The sequence below is a fragment of the Dendrobium catenatum genome, unplaced genomic scaffold (assembly GCF_001605985.2).
Source record: "Dendrobium catenatum unplaced genomic scaffold, ASM160598v2 fragScaff_scaffold_1021, whole genome shotgun sequence".
In the NCBI taxonomy this organism is placed as follows: Eukaryota; Viridiplantae; Streptophyta; class Magnoliopsida; order Asparagales; family Orchidaceae; genus Dendrobium; species Dendrobium catenatum.
The window spans coordinates 1,556,408-1,575,505 of NW_021319483.1; the positions used below are offsets into that span (position 1 = coordinate 1,556,408).

The following is a 19,098-nucleotide window of genomic DNA, read 5'->3' on the forward strand; positions in this document are numbered from 1 at the left end:
GTTTTTTTAACTAAATTTTGGTTTATTTAAAATCTTTTAATTTTTTTTTTTTTTTTTTTTTTTGAAATATTAAGGTTTTATGTGAGACAGTTTTCTATTTTTTTCTAAAATAATTTTTTATAACTTTTTTAAATAATAAAAAAAAAAGTAGCGAACAACAATCGTCCCAAATAAAACCTAAAATTCCCTTCCATTTGATTGCTAAGAAAGAAAATAAAAGTAGGCCCTTCTACTAGTTTTTTTTGTCTTTTCAAGTTCATGTTGATTGAGTGGGACGTGGGACAATGATGAGACAATTTCATTGATCGCCCCTTGGATGGCCTTGGCTTGATTTGGCGACCTTAGAGGACATTCTCATGTGCTGTTTGGGACTTCGTACTTTGGGTTTTATGCCGCCAATGGATGTTCCTTGCCGGGCAACTGGGTGACGCTGTTGAATCCGGCTAGCTTCATGGCCTTCTAAATACTATTTTTGTCCTTTTACTTCTTTAAGTTAGCTTGTAATCTGTCATTTTTCCTTTGTTGATCTTTTGTAGGACATTTCTCTGTATTTTCCTTCTTTGTTAATGGATTAAATTTTCTCAAAAAAAAAAATAAAAAAAATAAAAGAAGGGTGTTTTACTTGAAGTTTCTTCATGTTGTATCATCCTTGCCCACATTAATTCTACACACTTAGCCATTTAATTAATTAGTGGCTAATTAATATTTATGTCTAGCTATAATTTAGTAAGAGTATTGTTACCTGCTCAGCTGATCCCAAAAAAAAAAATCCCTATCTTAATATGATGATGATAGGTGATGATTATGTTTCCTTCATTAAAGTTTTATTCATTTATTTGCTGATAATAAAGTATTTTCGACTTTTGAGAGGGTTAATCAATAGATCATGATTTAATATTGATCAAAATGAATATTTTAATTTTTTAAAATTAAATTTAAAATGAGTAAATGTATGATTAATGAATTACTTTTATATTTGATGCATCTAAAAATTAAACATAAAACTATTAAATCCATCATTAGCAAATTTATGCAATGTTCCAAATTCTTTCCCCTAAGAGTAGGCTAATAATAATTTTGTATGTCGATTAAGGCTTCGTTTGGGACGGCTTTTTTATTGCTTTCTAAAACGGACTTTTAGTACAAAAATAAAAAAAATTGTAAGCAGTAAAAAAGCCGTCCCAAACGAAGCCTAATACAAACGTTTTAAATAAAGAAATGAATTTTTTAATTATGTTATTGAAATGACATTTCGTTTGTATTTTAAAATTGATGTGCAACAAAGTTTTCAAATTGCTACTAAAAAATCAATCATACAAATTAAAAGAAAAAATTTGTATCTATTTAATTTATATTGAATTTGTAAAAAGCTTGTTTAATTTTATTAATGCTCTATATGAATAGTCAATATTCCATAATTTTTTAAAAAGTAGAAATTTTTAAATTTGTTTTGAAATAATTGATAATCAAAATATATTAATTATATTTTTTAAATTATATTTAATTATTCGAATCATAAAATGAATCATTCATAAATTTACTTCTTTTCACATTTCTTTACTTCAATTTTTATTTTTAATTTTTTTCTAAAAAAGAAAAAATAAAAACTAGGACTAATATGTTAATCATTTTTATGAGGTTATATTCACAGTATATATGCCAACAATCTATTAAAGGAACTGCGGTCATAAAGAGCAACTGAAAGCTAAACATGTGAGTGATAAAAATCAGTTTTTTTTTAATCTCCAATAATAGCAATTAATTCTTCAAAATTATAAATATCACCTTCTTATCTCTTTAATTTATGAGGAAGAGAACATTCTTACATCTCTTGTTAATATAATAATTTTTTTAAACGAGGTTAAGTCCCATAATTTTTTTCTCTTCATATTTTTTGCACATAATATTTTTCCTCTGCATACTGATTTTTTAATCCCCTTTACTGTTTGTTTTTTCAAAATAAAACTGAAATTAAAACATGAAGAATCAAACGCAATTTGTTGTTGTTCCTGACTATTCATAGCTTATTACTTGACCCAAAAGAGAGTTCGAACCAAATGCTTTGATTTTCTGTCCTAGTTGATCCTGATTCGACATTAGAAGTATATTGATTGTTCCCCAATAACCGAATATTTTTTCTGTAAATACTGCAATATTTGATTCCATCTAATAAATCCATTTTCTTTCCTATGAGTTTCCAGTAACGATAAGAATTTTAATTCTTACTGTTCATATGTATGGTTGAATATAACCATACTAATTCGCTATGTAATGGATGATGAGATTCCATTGATACAGAGCCAATTCCAACTACTATTCTAAAGAGTTTTGACAACAGTTCAAATCTCCTCAAAGAAATTTTCTCTTTTTTATTTAGTTTTTAATTTAGCATTAAGTCGACTTTAATTTGATTAGCTGGCTAAACTGTTATTAAACATTGAGTAATAGTGAACACAGCTCCATATAGAAGCCTCTGAGAATGAAACCTACCAGCACTAAGCACGTCCTGCTCAGCATTTTTTTTTTTTTTTTAAAATAGGCATAAAAACAGAGGATTTCAAAGGATTAAATAAGAGTAGGACATAAATCAATCCAATTGAACAATCGCTCAAGTATCATACACCAAGTAAATAGGAATAATTTAATTATTTTAGCTCCTTACTAAAAAACGGAGCTATCTAGTAATTTTTTATAAACTAACTAATTACTATATATATAACTATAGTATGAAGTGCCCTAAATTTCTCAGTTGAAGCTAATATTAACCATTTTAATAGAAGCTTCCTAAAAGTATGAAATAATATGTAAAATTTATCCTATATATTAATATACATTGACTTAAAAACTATTAGATTCTCTTTGAGAGTAATGCTTTATAATAAAAAATCTTATAATTCCCTATTTTAAAATAAATTAATTAATTTTAAAAACTCATCATTATATAATATTCACATAGCCTTAATTTTTATTTCAAAACATTAAAATTTTTCAAACTTTCAAGATAAAAGATGGCAAGACAAGGCCAATCTGCACCCAAGTTGTTGGAAGAAGCTCCAGCGGCTGAAATTAATCCTCCACAATAAAGTTGTAGCGCAAATTATTAGCAATACTGAAGCTACAAAGAAGAGCTGAAAGATTAGAAATCGCTTTTAAAATAAATACGAAGCATTAAAGAAGAAGCTCAAAGGCTATGAATAGGGTGTCAATTTCGAGTAACGGGTCAAGTTAGGGTCAATCACCAAGTTTTCGGGTTCAAAAAGCTCATATCTCTAAAATTTCCGGGTCAAAATGGATTCTCGGTCAAAACGGGTCAATTTTGATTTCTAAGTCACCCCGACCCCAGTTTTTAAAAAGGTCAATTTGTATGAAACCAATCCGACCCATTTCAGGTCCAAGTTGACCACTAACCAAAATTTTCAAATGGATTTATGTCAGACTTTCGTGTTGTGTCAAAATATTGACGCCCGCTCGACTATGATTAAACTTAGCATTCATTTACAGGCAATTTGGCATTGCAACAGCCTACAGCCCTGAAGCTTAGTGGTATTTCATGGTGGTGGGTGACTTAACATCCATCAATCATTTTCCCCTGAACTTAACTTCAAGAAGCACTTTCATGCAATTATTCAACTCTCCAGAAATTCATCCACCCAAAAGATAAAATTAGCAAGCAACTATCCTATCCGGGATGCTGTATCATCCAAGTTTTTGCGTTGCTTGTTTGAATTATTGGTGAACAGCAGAAGTCATAGCACGCAGAAAATATCTATTCTTGAATAATATATGTTGCTCAATATCAAAGTGGAATCAAGCAAGCTGTAGCAAGAAAGGATGATCAAAACCTCATTGGCGACTAATCGTGTGGTGGTTAACTTAGGTCGGAAAGTAATGAAACCTTGTAAGTTTCCTTTCTTCATCAACTAAAGTTCACGTAAGTGAGATATTTATCTAATAATTGAAATGGAAGTAAGAGAGAATGTGAGAAAGATTTCTTTCTTGCTCTTTATATTTCCACATCACGGTGGCCAATTTCATTAATCAAAACATAAATACAAGTGAGTTACAATCAAGCCTGTAAAAGAGTCGACAAATATTAAAATTTAAGATCATCATAGATGCCAAAACAAAGAAGGAAAACAAATTATTTGCAAAACCATTTCAAAAGAGGACCAAAATAAAAACCCAAAAATGAAGCAGTTATTTCGAAGGAAGCAACAAGTTGAAGGCAACAGACCAAAGGTAAATAGTCTAAATCTAGGGATTGCAATAACTGAGGAAGCCTGGTTGAATCTTTATCATTGCCCCCAAAAAGAAGAGAGAGTATTCACAGCCCAGACATTCAGATAATATAATATCATAGATGCAACCCGAATCCTCATAACAGCATAAATAACAGAAGAAGATAAAGGAAAGAAAGATCACAAGAGTCAAAAAAAGGTGGTTCTAAGGAAGAGGTTTGCTAGCAAAACCAAATAACTGACAAATTTTCAGCTCAATATTCAAAGATATAGCTTTGTGAGAAGCAGATAATGTTAGCACAAAAACTAGTTTTTTTAAATGTATCCAAAATGATAATTAGATTGATAATAGAGTAATAGATTTATGATTGATGTAGCCGAATACCAAGAGGTCTTCAACATAAATTGGATGAGAGATGAGTGTGTTATTTTTTTAACAATACTAGAGAAAGTATCATTGCCACAATACATATTGATTAACCTGAAAGAGCCAACCATTATGACGAAAACAGAAAACGAGAAAGGGGGCATACCTGTCTGAGGCTAGTGGAGGAAGGAAATTAATATCTTAACTCCCCATTAATAACATCAAAGAAGTGAAGGTATGATGTGCAAGCTCTAATCCAATAGATTAAAGTTTCTCGAAAGCCCAAAGCTCTCAATCAATCATAAAGGAATTGACAGTTCACATTGTTGAAGGCCTTCTTAAGGTCAATTTTAGAGCAAAAATATTTAGGATGGCTAATAGAGTTGAAACCATGATGCAAATCAATAGCAAGAATGGTGTTATCAGTAATATCTCTGGGAAATATAAATATTAACTTAGTGGCGTCACGACGTCCATTAAGTTTAGGAAGAAGAGGTTTGATTCTATGAGCTATAAGCCTGGCAATGATTATATAAATCGCTTTGAAATTTGATATTGGTCGAAAATCATTTGAGGTCTCGGCATGGGTATTTTCAGAATTAGATTTATGATTGAGTGTTTAACATGATTTGAAAGTTTTAACGTAGAAAAGAAGTAGAGAACAACCTCGAGGAAGGAGTGGCTCATGATATGCTAAGTGTCCTTAAAAAATTTGGATGTAAAGCCATCTGACCCTTGAGCTTTATATCCTTTAATGTTAAAGAGAGTCTATTTAACTTCCACATCAATGAAAGTAGCCATGATTTTTTGACAATCATAAGTGAATAGCACATGCTCAATGAGTAAGCCACAATTAATAAGGTATTGGAAAAGCACCATCTCTATAATTGAGGAGAGTAGAAAAATAAGAGATGGCTTCACTGGCCATATCATTTTGTGAGAGTAAAGAACTATTGGTACATGAGATCTCTCTAATTTAATAATGATTCTCTCTATTCATGTCTTTCGAATAAAAGAATTTAATATCATCTTTCCTTTTTAAATATCCAAAAACATTTAGCCCATTGTTACATCCATTATTTTTCAGAATTGGCAGCAACAATCAAATTATTGAGTAGCTAGAGCTTAGCCAGAAGGTCTTCATTGAGAGGAGGATGGGACTACAAGCTTTGATAACTCTAATTTGGTCTTCATTTAGAGTGAAAATAGTATTAGAAATATAAGTAAAATAATTCTAAATAGAACCGTTGGGAGTAACCTTGGCATTGATCAACCTATTACACAGAGCAAAGATTGGAGCAAAGATTGGACCTCCAATAACAGGGAGGTTCCAAGCCTCATGAATGATGTCAAGGAAGTAATGACAATGGCTCTAGTAATTATTTTACATGAATGGCGCTTAAGGTTACAAGAAGTCCCCATCTAAATAATGATGGGGGATGGAGGTGAGAGAACCAAGAACTTTAAAATATGAGGGGAAAAAAGTGCATCAAAAAATTATTACATTCAGCTTTGTCCAACAGGCACCTAATAAGATTATCTAATTGTAGATTAAGGCTTCGTTCGGGTCAGCTTTCTTATTGATTTCTCAAATATTTTTTTAGTACAAAATTTATTATTCAAGAATTTTTTGTACTAAAAATTTGCCTTAGAAAGCAGTAAGGTGGGCTTCAAAAATTTCTCACCTCAGCTTCTCCTCGCCGGCTTTTTCTTTTTGGCAGGGAGAGTTTTAACAAATTTAAGTTCCAGTGTAAATTTTCAGAATGCATAGTGGGTTTTAGATAAGACACTATCCAGAGATTTCGCCCTCATTTTTGCGAGGACTTTATAATCTGAGTTATGGTTTTTTATAGGTGTAAGCCCCTACAGCTAATTACCCCTCCCGATAACGAGAGAGAACTTTCGATTAAGGCTAGTCGTAAGATAGATCACATAAGTTGCAAACACAGTGTATAATAACAACAATTTTAGGGTTTGAGTTTGAATTTGAATTTTGAAGTTTATCACCAAATACTTAAAACGGATGATGGGGGAAATGAAGACAAGCCCAATCAAGATCCCATGGTTCCGTCGTCCCGGGCTGTCATATTCGTTAGTCTACTTCGTCAAAGGAGCAGTCGACCCAACCTGACAGAAGGCACTTTATCGGCAGCCATGAGTTGCTTCGTCCAAGGATATCTTGTAGAAATGAGGTTGTCTAAGGAGATAGATTTGAATCCACCTTAGCTGACAGAGGGTTTTATGCTTTCGAATATACTCTATGATTCATTACTCAAGGATTTGACGCTATTAGGGAACATACGAACTTTGGTCGTGATTGTAATATAATGACTCCATTTTGCGGAAAAATCACCCGATCATAGGGCACATGCCACGTCCCTGCTTGCAAGAGACTACTTGAGGATGAATCTTAGTGATGAATCTGACATGGCATTTTCTTTTTGTGAGATGAGATTAATTTTAAATTTACCACCCCCGATAAACGGTTGCAAAAAGTGGATGATTTTGGTTTTAAATTTTGGTGATTAGATTTTAAAGTTTTTATAGGCTTTTGAGAATCGACCCCTCTAGTTGAAATTTACTGTCAACACGGCCATCATCGGGGTGACGTTGAAGTCGCTTTAAATTTATATATTTTACTATGATTTTCACAAGTATTTTGAAATACAGATTCTCCTCCGGTTGAGATTTACATTCAGTACGACCATCTTCAGGATGACATTAAAGTCACTTTTAAAATATTTATATTTTGTAAAAATTTAAGAGGCATTTTATAATTCAAGTTATATCGACTCCAGTCCTTTTAAAGAGGATGATGAAACTTAAATATTTGACCCCAACAACAATCTCTGACCATTGAATTTAGATGTTGGATATGACAATCAGAGCATATGCGGGATGTGTTTTCAGCATATAGATTGGAGCTATTATAGATATATCAGCTTCTGTCCGCTTATACAAGTGTTGCAGATCCAGTGGCGCCCATTGTCGATGAATTTTGCTTCAGAAAATATATTTTAGCATTTCAAATAATTTTATCCTCTTCATGATTATTCATGCTTTTGTTATTTCCATGGTCCAATAATGTTGCATTTTCCTTACTCTCATTTTGCCAACAACACTTCACGTATGCCACTTTCAATAACTTTTCTATTATTTAACACTACAATTGTGTGGGCATTACTAAAATGTGGATAGCCTATGTGCTATCATAACTACTATCCTATCAATGCATTTTATATCAATCACTCAGATTCGTAGTCCAGTACACTAGTTACTTGCACTGTTGCACATAATGCATAGTGGCACCCAGAAGGCTTAAACCACCATTGCTTGTACAATTTCAAATTTCAAATTTTGTTTTTGAAGTTCATTGACTAAGAAAATCTCACACTCATTCATTATAGATCTCTATCATCTGAACATATATTTCATACTTAATATCCTCTATAATATAAGATATTTTTGGAAGAGATCATTAATAGTCTTGTTGTTAATTCCAACATCTTTAACGGATTCAATTTCTGGTCCACACATAGAATATATTTTGCCAAAATCGTCATTGGGAATGAACATCAAGAACAATGAAAAAAACTCTAGTAGAATCTTATTTAATCCAAACGCGTCCATTTAAGATGTTGACCTCCACTCAACTCCAAAATACCTCTGCTCGACGATCATTTCACTGAGATCCTGTTGAGTTATTGTACATTCGGCGTCATTCGCATCTCCTCTATGAATTCCTGCGTAAATCCCACAATGACAGCCTCGATCGTGCTCCTATTTGTGTCGTTAAAATGCGAACTTCGTTCGTTTCTTCTTCCACACAGGAAATCCCCCAGCTGATCTCCTCTTCCACCCTCAGCCGAAGCCCATCGAACCCCTCATGATTCTAATCTCTTGTTCGGATACCTCCAACCGAACACAAACCGTACCTTACGCCTAATTCGACTTCCCCTCGCCAGCCAATTATGATCCTTCAGACCACCGCTGCCCGACTATATTCCTTCCGACCTCTATCGCCCGCCAACTATGATCTCTCCGACCAACAACTCTAGACTACAGTCCCTCTGATCGCAGTTGCCCAACTAAGATCTTTCTGACCTCCATCACCCGCCGACTATAGTTCCTCCGACCAACATCATCCACAGACTATGGTCCTATTGATTAAATAAACATGTCAATACTGATTCTCCCAAATCCCACTATGTAATGCAACTATATATGATGTATATTTGTTATATTGAGCCAAGGACTTCTCCCCAAGGAAGGGCTTCATTTGTAATAAACTGCAAACATTAGTGGATTCATTTAAACTGGGCAAGGCCCAGTGATTTTTCCCCTTTTCGGAGGTTTTCAAGTAAAAACTATTATGTCTCTTGTAAACGCTACACCTCTATCTTTCATCTGTTTGTGTGTTGGATCTTCATACAAAACTAAGACGTTAAACTTTATATCTCTCTACCATAATGAATGTTCCAGTCCACAACATGTATTTTAGTAGCAACACTAAGGTTGATAAAAGTTTTATTAGAGATGTTGAGTCATGGGATAACACTGCCGTTGCCAGGTCCCAAGTCCTGGATGAGAAAAGTGGAGGGTTGCGTTAGGTAGTCGACAGTGAAGAAAAGTAACATGGTGTATTCACTATTGTAGAAATGGAGTTAAGAATTTTTCTTAATAGAAACGCCCAAATTTATTATTATTATTATTTTTGGGGGTGGGGGTGGGGGGTGGGGAGTACTCGCGTTTACACTAAGAAATATTGACATGAATATTCTAGCAAGGTAACTACTTTATTTGACGTCAGCTGAACTATATGCAATACCAATAATTCGTGTTGAAACTTAAGAGGGCACAGAAACCAACAGAAACAAATAATAAAGTTCAGCATGGCTATGAACACATATTTTCTTTTCAGTTGGTCAGTGTCATTTATTAGCAATTATTTGCAGACTTGAAGTGATACTCATCCACGGTTGAGTAAATGTGGCCCACATCGACTAGGTAGTTTATGGCTTCCCTAAAAAAATGAAGGCTTTGTCATGCAGATGTCCAAAACTCATGAACAGAGAAAGTAGGAACGGATATATTTACATGATTTGATTCTTTGGTAAACCCAGCCTTCTGAAAAGCTCATCAACATGCAACCCATGTTCACTGGCACTGCATCAAATGAGATTACAGTTACAGCTTACAATATCAGCTCAAATTGGGTGGCACTAAGGAGTTAGGGGATCACGGGGGCAGAATTTGGAACTAATATCACACAGATTAAGAGGACAAAATGCATCCAGTTTCCAATAAGCATGCTAACAAACCAAATTGCCAATTTATGGGGATGGATATTTTGCCGCCTTGACTGGCATGGGACATGATCAACTCAGCAGACTACCTACTAAATTTATTGAGGCTTTCCATATTTATCAGAATTTAGCAAGTGATGGGTTGAACAAAAAATGAAAAAAGAAAAAAGAAAAACTCTACCACTGGAGATTAAGCCTTCGTTTGAGACGACTTTTTTGCTTTTTTTTAAATAGCTTTCTAGTATAAATATTAAAATTTTTGTACTAAAAAGCTGTTTTAGGAAGCAGTAAGAAAGTCATCCCAAATGAAGCCTAAATTATTATAATAACTCTGCTAAAAAGTATATTGCAAAGGAAGAAATTAGCTCATCATGTTTGAATCCTTCCTGCTATAATAACACAAATCAGAAGAAAAAAATAATCTACTAAATCACAGAGTGAGTGATTAGTAAAAGAAATGTTTGTAAAGCCTATCCTGCTAGTATATTATCACGCACAATGGTAATTATTATTTATCCACTGAGAGGTTTAACTGAATATCATATAACCCACATGAAAAATGAAAAATATATATATATTTAATATTATCAACCTTACATTATATTTTTGCATTTAAGTTCTATTATTTTAACAATAAAATGACTCCTTTGCCAAAAATCTAAAACCTTAAGTAACGCATTAAGGAACTTATCTAAAATGTATGAGAGCAACAAATAATCTATCAATAACACTGATTGGTTGTTTAGATTTTTATATGGCTTCTATTTGGTAAAACAAAAGATGGCAATTACTCCAAATAATATAACTAGATACATATACTAAACAAGTTAAAGTTGAAAAGAAAAATGAATCGTAAACAAACATGCAGTAAAAAGGCAAATTTCTATTTCAATCTTCAGTGTATGATAAATTATTTGATAAATGTAACTCACAGCATAGCTGGTTCTTGGAACATTTTCAAAACCAAACTATAGACATCTTTTCCTGATCCATCCATGGTTGAGTGAGCCAGAAACTAGTCAAAAAGAGGATATTATGAGACCATTGATACAAATTAGATGCATGTTCAAAGAAGTTTTCTTTATTTAAAGGGACTAATTATTTAGTTATCAGGAGATATAACTAAATTCTAAAGATATATAACTTGGTTGGGGAAAGGCGCTAGGTACTCCCTTCCATTTGAGAATGATTGGCCTATGTTAATATTCATCTGCATTCGAGCAGTGTCTCCCTGTCAAATCAGAATTTTAACTCAGTATAGTGCTGAAGTACATAGATTCGCATATACACTATATCAGATATAGGTATGCGTCTGGTATAGTTAACGAAGGCAATTGAACCTCAAAAAATGGCAGTACCTTCACTCTGATGTGCCCCAGATGTATATGAATGCACTCTAAGAAGTGGAGTACAATGTCATTGAAATCCGTTAATAACCTGAAAATAAGATCGTGCAGATTGAGGTCAATTAGCCTTACAAATTGGCAACAACATTGCGTAAGATTATGCCTAGGAAATAGCAGAACTCGATTCCAAATGATATCAGCCACAGGCATTCCATCATTACTCATTAGGACCCATTTGGTTGATTGCATATAGAAAACAAGCTTTAAAAATTGATGAATTCACTCACTCATTAGGAATCTTAGAAGAGTTTTTGTTGTTTAAAATTCATTAGTGATTTCTAAATACAACCGGCCAAATGACGAAATCCAATAAATTCATCAGTTTCCAAAACATGCTTTCTAATTTTGATGTCGCAGAAGAACCCAAATAAACTATCTTTAAGAGCACCAATGAGAGAAATAGCATCAACATAGGAGAAACAAACTCACACCAAAATAATTTGGCATAGAACAATACAACCACAGAGACAAGAATAACAAAATTTATGTAATTCGATCAACAATTACCAACTTCCAATGGGTAAGAAGGCACAAATAATTCACTATCAAAAATATATAGAGGAATGCAAAATAAAAGAAGTACCCAATATCTACTAAATTCTTTTCCAAGAAAACTAACAAGAAGAGTGGAGCAGATCTCACCAAATCATGGAGAAACCTTTCCGAAGTGGAAGCCAAAACAGAAGAAAAAAATAATTATTCCCTCACAAAATCAACAAGGAAAAAAGCAGTTTGCATGTCCTTTGATATTTGATATAATTCCTAATAACTTCTCCACCATATATTGAATCCTCCGCATCAATATAACATAAAAAGTGCATAAAAAATCAATGGTCAAATCAACAATCCTCTTCCTAACCCAAAGCCTCGAAAGGCGGCACAAATTGTGCAAACCAATCAAGTATAAGAATTTCCTGAACTTCTAAATAAGGATCACCTTGATGAGCATGTTAGCAAAATTGTGCTCTATACGGATATCTAAACTAAAACTTTCACCATCTTGACTCTTCTCTGTGATAAAGTGATGCTAAAAATAAACATCTTTGATTCTCTCGTGATGCATATGATATCCGACTAAATAAATAACATTCAGAGTATCATTAAAAGCTATTAAACCAACCTAGTGCTAACTTAAGTCTTCAACTAAACCTCTCATCCAAATGACCACTTTAATATCTTCTCATATGCCCTTCCTCCAAAGTGTAACCATTCTAACTAATGGCACGTCTAAAGAGAGTAAAAACATATTGGGACTAAGACCTTCTCCTATCAAGATTACTTTCATAATCTAAATAAAATGTCCCACAAGCATTCCAATCAAATCTTTCGTAGCTATACATCAAACAATAACACATAGTGCCTCTAAGATATCTCAAAATTCATTTCACTTCTTCCCACTGAACCCAACTAAGCATTTCCATGTATTTGGTTACAAAACTTGTAGCATGTGAAATATCTAAATGCTGAGAGATATCACAATACCAACATAATGCCTTAATTGCACTAGTATAAAACACTCTAATGATGTACTTCTCTTCTGGTGAGTTTTGAGAAGCCAGAGTTGCAAACCAAATCTTTCTAACCCCTTACTAAATCATTATTACATGAAAAATAAAATGTTTTTCTTTCTATTTATCATCATGTAAGTACCCAAAATTTTCTTAGTTATACCAAGATGTTCCATTTCAAATGCTATGCTCAAATCCACTTTCTATTTTTTGATATATGATATATCTATAACTGCAATCAACATTTCACCAAAATCTAAGAGCAAATACTCAAAAGATGCATCTATAAGCTACTTGTAGTACAAACAACGGTAAAAATAGGTTCTATTGAACTTATGGTTGATCATAAAACTATTGAGTTTTGATATATTTCTTTCAAGGACTACCACAAGACATTAAAACTTCTTCAATACATAATATGCATGGTCTTCCTTTCCTGTAACTTTGAACCAAGGTGGATGTTGCATTTAAATCTCCTCGTCCAAATCATCATGGAATAAAGTTTTCATCACATCCAACTATTCCAATTACTAGCCCTGCTCTACAACCATTTCTAACAATGAATAGATTGAGCTATGCTTAAAATAGGTGAAAAAACCTTCTTAAAGTTCTTACATACGCTCTAATAATGTTTTGTGTGTGATACTATTTTTGCCTCCGTTTCGCACTCTAAATTTGAAGATCCATTTACAACTAACAACTCTTTTATCATTAATGAGTTTAAAAAAACCTTAATCTTCATTTTTCTATACTTATTCCAACTTCTTCTCCATAGTGTAGTCCCATTGCTTGGATTTTCTTTCCCTATTAATCTTCATATAAGTGAATGGTTATTAATTGCCACCAAATTATGCATCACTCCAAGCATATGCAACCATATGAAAACAAGAGAAATCTTGATACTTATATCTCTAAAATGGTCAAATTTGCCTCTTAGCTCTAAGAAGCAAGCATTTGTTCCAATTGTGGTGGTGTCACCCTCTCCTAAGGTTCAAAAATAGTAGGTTTATATGGTGAGTTATCATCCCATTGTTCATGCTCAACCTTAATTGTTCATGCTCACTAAAAGTGTCATATTCATTCTTTTGACTAATCCATTGTGTTGAATTGTATCTACTATAACCATGTGTCTAGCAATGTCTTCCTTGTGACAAAAGTTCTTAAACTCCGAAGAAATAATTCCAAATCATTTCCAATCCTCAATCTGATGATCTTCTTTCATTTCTACTTTCAAACTACGCATTCCACATTTTAAATGTTACAAATACATCACTCTTCTATTTAAGGATACAAATGCATATCTTCTTTGAGAAATCATTGTGAAATTCACCTTTGGATCCAACACTGGAAGAACCATGTATGTCAAAATGAATGTAGTTCAAAATACTCTTATTATTATATACTCTAGTATGGAAATTTAATCTATGTTGCTTATGTTAAGAGAAGTAGAGGTAGACCTAAAAAGACTAGGTTAGAAAATATTAGAGATAACTTTTTTATTATATTTAAATGAGAATTTGATTCTTAACAGGACATAATGGAGAAAAATGATTCATATAGTGGGATTAAGGCTTGATATTGTTGTTTTTTATGATGATTTTGAAGTCTTAATTATCTCAAAATTGGGCAATATTGGGCTTCTCATATTTGACTTATTGGACATTGGTCCAAGATTTAGGTAGTTTCTCCTTGTGTAGCTTTTTATGTTGCTATTTGTTGCCTATAAAAAATAGGCTATAGGAATAGGAGGTATGGTTAAGCAATAAAGAATTTGAGTTCTGCACTAAAAAAAATTTGTCTTCCTTTCTCTCTCTCCCTCTCTCTTGCCGAGAAGCTCAAGAAGAGCTGAAGTAGCTCTCAAAGAACTCACAATTCCTAACAAGTGGTATCAGAGCCTGGTGGAGGCGATTGACGAGGAGGAAGGTGTTCTTGATCAAGAAAGAGAGGAGTCGCTGCAATTTATGCGCTTGGAGCAAGAATCGGCGAGGCCCGCGAACGTGGAAGATTTAGATACGACCCATGCGTCGAAGCATGATCGAATCAGGCACTAAGGTTTTCGAGTTGTCTGGCCGGAATTGAGTGCAGTTGGAAGTTTGCCGCAGGAAGTGCACAAGAAGCTCAAGCGAGCATTACAAGCCGAAGCGAGAGGCGGAGCGGCACGACGTGAGAGCCGAAGTGGGCTTGTGCGGGAGCACTTCTTTCTTGGGAGCACTAATTTCTGAAGTTGACTGCGGTTTAAGAAAGGGATAATTGGAATTCCTTTTTTCGGAAATCCTAATTTTCTTAAGAAAGGAAGTAGTTTACATGGCTTTCAAAGGCAAACAAGTTTCTAGGATTTCTAATAAAAGTTAAAGATTCATGAATGATCGTGGAATAAATAAAAAATTAATGATCGTGGAATACCACGTAACTCCAAGGTTCATAGGTTTATGAATTCTAGATCATCTATAAGACAGGGTGTGCTTTCCCATAGGAGGGCGGGCTGGTTTGCACTATTCAATCGTCGCCAGAATCAAGTCGGAGGCGTGTTGTACGCCTATGAGAGGTGGACCGAAGGCCAAAGATTTAAGATCTTGTTCTTGTTAAAGGTGTAGTGCAAGGTCGCATGTTGGAGTGCGCAGGAGTGTTCGAGGAAGACTAACAAGTCAGTGCTGGAGCTTGAGCTGGAGTCGTGGATTAGAATGCATGGTGGAGGCTGTTCTCGAGCGGGATTGGGCTCGATTTGGCAAGATTGCTCATGGAGTTAGTGCTAGAAGCAAGACCACAGTAGGTGCAGAGATGATTCTATGATTGTAAAACTTGGACCAAGATGGAGATTATTAGGATTGGTTCAAGTTTAGTTTACGTTATTCCACAAGAATTCACAACAATTTAAATGCCTATATATAAGAATTGTATGATATGCATTAATTTGAGAAAATTTTGAATAAAGCTTTAGGATAGAATTTCCTCCAAAAAAATCTATCTTCCTTTCTCTTGCGAGAAGCTCGAGTAGCTCTCAAATAACTCATCACAATTCCTAACATGACTTATCAAGGCACTCTTTTCAACATCATGAACACAAAATTTGGGTAATATTTGCACGCTCAATTGTCCTTGAGAAGTTTCCAATTATATTTTTGAGTGTATAATTTAAGCTCATTTGAACTTAGAAAAAGTCATTCTTGGTATCATTGGTTTTTCCTAGCCAAACCACATTATCGTTACTATGAATTTGTCAAAAATAGTGTTTAGATAATCTCATAATCAATTGTTGACGTCAATAGCTTTGAGATCTAAAATTTGTATTAAAATTTGTGCTTGATCTAGTGAAATTTTCGTGACATATAAGAGTCCATAAAGCATGTAATGCTTGATTTATACTAACAGGGGTGTTTACTCACGAGAAGTGCTGATGCCTATCGCCAAACAATAGTTGATAAGATTTCCAAGAAACAATCAAACATACTATAAATTAAAAGCCCTTAGAAAAAGGCATGACCGCGAAAAAGTGATTATCCATGAAATAAGAGTTTCAGAAAACTGAACACAAGAGGATACAGTTCCAATAAAGTGTTCACACTGCTCAAAGAAATATAAGCACAGTACGAGATAACAGAATGAAACTGCATACTGGACAGAGAAGGCTAACGCATGTCTTTTGCCTTGAAAGCCTCTCAAGTGACCATGGACCTTCACATAAATCCCATTCCTTCATCATCGCTCAACCAAAGTGAAGAAAACGAGAAATCATCAACAATACAAGCAAAAGAGAACCTAATTAAGCGGAAAAACACTTACTGAATAAAAGCAGTGTCGCCCGTATCTGAACTCTCGTTTGCCCTTAAAACATAAATCATAGACGTTTATATCATCCAGAAAACCTAACTTACCTAAGCAATGAATGGACAGCATCTCCCTAAAAGGTTAGCTCACCATCTTCTAAAATCAATCCGTCCAGTACCATCGTCTAGGGTGAAGGACACTTCGGTGTCTCTCTCCATCATGTTCATGACCAGCCCCACCAGCTTGACCTGGATTCGCTAAGATCGTGTTAGGGTTCTTATAGTGATGGAAAAGAGATGAGTGGGAGATTCATTTAAAACAATATATCACGTTGGCAAGCTCTATCCCGTCGACGATAATGGCGGGTTTGTCCTCACTGGAGTGGTAGGCTTCTATGATCTGCTTCGCCGTCATGGGGATCAAGGTATTTGGGGTCCGGATCTGCGACTGGAAATCCATGAATCAGGAAGATGGATTCAAGATATGCGGAAAATTAAGGGAAAAGAGGCGGGGAGCGAGTAGGAGATGAGACCTTGGTGGGAGAAATGGAGGAATCAATGGACTGGGAAGGCAAGAAGGCGCCACCAGTGAATAGGGGGGCTCCGGCGAACTGATCGGCAGACAACATGGCCGCCTGCTTGGGATCTGATGAAAAATATGAGATCCGTGAAACTGAGGTGGAGAAGAGCAGCGATAGAACTGGGAGAGCGGGGAAATTCCCGCCGTGGCAAACAAGTATTTATAGGCTCATTAAGGGGTTATTTGCGTTAGCATCACTAAACTTTTCTGTAATTGCACTGGCTTTTAAAACAAAAGCTCCTTAGAAATAAGCCCTTATAAGTACTTTAAAAGAAACACAACATGTGAGGTGCTAATAAAATATATTTACGAGCAAGTTAAAATATACCTCTATGGTTTATAATTATTATTCTGTTGAATGGCAGTTCAATTGACATTCGGATCATTCTTATTATAGATATATATATGTCATTGTTTCATAACTCATATCACAAAGTTTTAAATATTTTACTTTATTTTAATAAATTTTTAATCTACTTGTGTATCTTTTTAAAGTTATGAAATAATTTTATTAAAATATCTAATAAATTTAAATTCCTAAGAAAAAGAATAGCTCGTGTCTTATAGTCATATTATTTACATCTATCAATAAATTTAAATAAGATTTAATAAATATAATGATTGTTTTAAATTTTAATGTCATTCTATTAATAATGAAATAAATTCTAAATGATTTCTACCGTACTTTGAGTGACATAATTTCTTACAAATTTTAGAATAAGATATTCTTTACCTTTTTTTAGTATTGAAATCTACAAAAATGAGAGAATATGAAAGATAATTTGAAAGTGTTTTTTTTTTTTTTTTTTTTTTTTTTTTTGAGATAGAAGATTTTAGAATTTTGTACTAAAAAATAGTTTTAAAAAGCATTAAGAAAACCGTCTCAAATGAAGCCTGATACTCTTCTAGTAAAAACATCATTTTAAAAATAAAAATATGATAATTTTGAAAATTTTGAGAGTTATACATTTCAAACTCATTTCAAAATAAACCGTCTCAAATGAAGCCCGATACTCTTCTAGTAAAAACATCATTTTAAAAATAAAAATATGAGAGTTTTTAAAATTTTGAGAGTTACACATTTCAAACTCATTTCAAAATAAAGCTTTTTTATAAAGTTTCTCTATCATTGTAGCTTAACTAAAATTGAAGGGTATTGAGTCCTCAAGCATGAGGGATTAGCACTAAGTTGCTAATTATTATTGTTGGTGGAGGCTGAATCGACACTAAAAACTGCAAGTAGAATTTGCTAATAGCTTCCAACAATACTGGTGGCAATTGCAAGTGTGATGTTAGTTGCAAAAACTAAGGACATATATGACAATTATTTCATTAACAAAGATGGATAAGTCTTCAGAGTGTAGAGTGATACTGATTTGAGCTTTTATGAGGCAATGAGTTGTGTTCAGATGGTCTCAACAACTTAGGAGGTTGTTTTAGAGAAGAAATATATGGCTCCTCCATTAAATTGATAGTTGGAAGACTCCAAATCAACACTAGGTATTATTATATTAGAAAATTTTGCTAAATCTATTGGTGACCTAAAATTATGGACATAAAATCTTATCATTTTTCTTGGAGAATGTAATGAAAATATTATGGTGATTTGATTTTTTGTGAGACAATATGCCAAAATTCATTCCATAAATATGGTGTTTTCCTCGTGTACTTTATGCAATGACATATGGCTTCAAGCTCAAATGTTGCTCTCTAAAGTGTTGAAGAGGGTTGGTTATACAAAAAGCATTTCAATGTCATTCGAGATTATGATAGGACAACGGTTCTTAAGCATCGATGCAAGCATGATGTCCGTGAGCTTTCAAGTGGCCAAAGCCATAAATCGCACAATGCTCCCCTAGCAGATACATGTTTTCTCATTGATTACTTTTACTATGGACATTATTTTTTATGTTATTTCTCTATCCTTTA

General features: G+C 33.7%; 1 protein-coding gene across 5 annotated transcripts; it reads right to left on the bottom strand.

Moving 5' to 3' along the window:
- Window positions 1-9,421: 9,421 nt before the first annotated feature.
- Window positions 9,422-17,326, bottom strand: LOC110110138 (replication protein A 32 kDa subunit A). Of its 5 annotated transcripts, none has more exons than XM_028697868.1 (10): window positions 17,123-17,325; window positions 16,921-17,031; window positions 16,741-16,838; window positions 16,606-16,647; window positions 16,439-16,516; window positions 11,252-11,348; window positions 11,056-11,142; window positions 10,844-10,926; window positions 9,703-9,771; window positions 9,422-9,628 (listed from the first exon to the last, which is right to left on the bottom strand). In XM_028697868.1, exons 1-10 carry the CDS (start codon window positions 17,216-17,218, stop codon window positions 9,544-9,546), a joined length of 846 nt encoding a protein of 281 aa, XP_028553701.1. In that variant the 5' UTR covers window positions 17,219-17,325; the 3' UTR covers window positions 9,422-9,543. The 5 variants fall into 5 exon arrangements, with proteins under 5 accessions (XP_028553701.1, XP_028553700.1, XP_028553702.1 ...); XM_028697867.1 differs by having other exon boundaries at window positions 16,921-17,037; window positions 17,123-17,323; XM_028697869.1 differs by having other exon boundaries at window positions 11,270-11,348; window positions 16,921-17,037; window positions 17,123-17,322.
- Window positions 17,327-19,098: the final 1,772 nt, after the last annotated feature.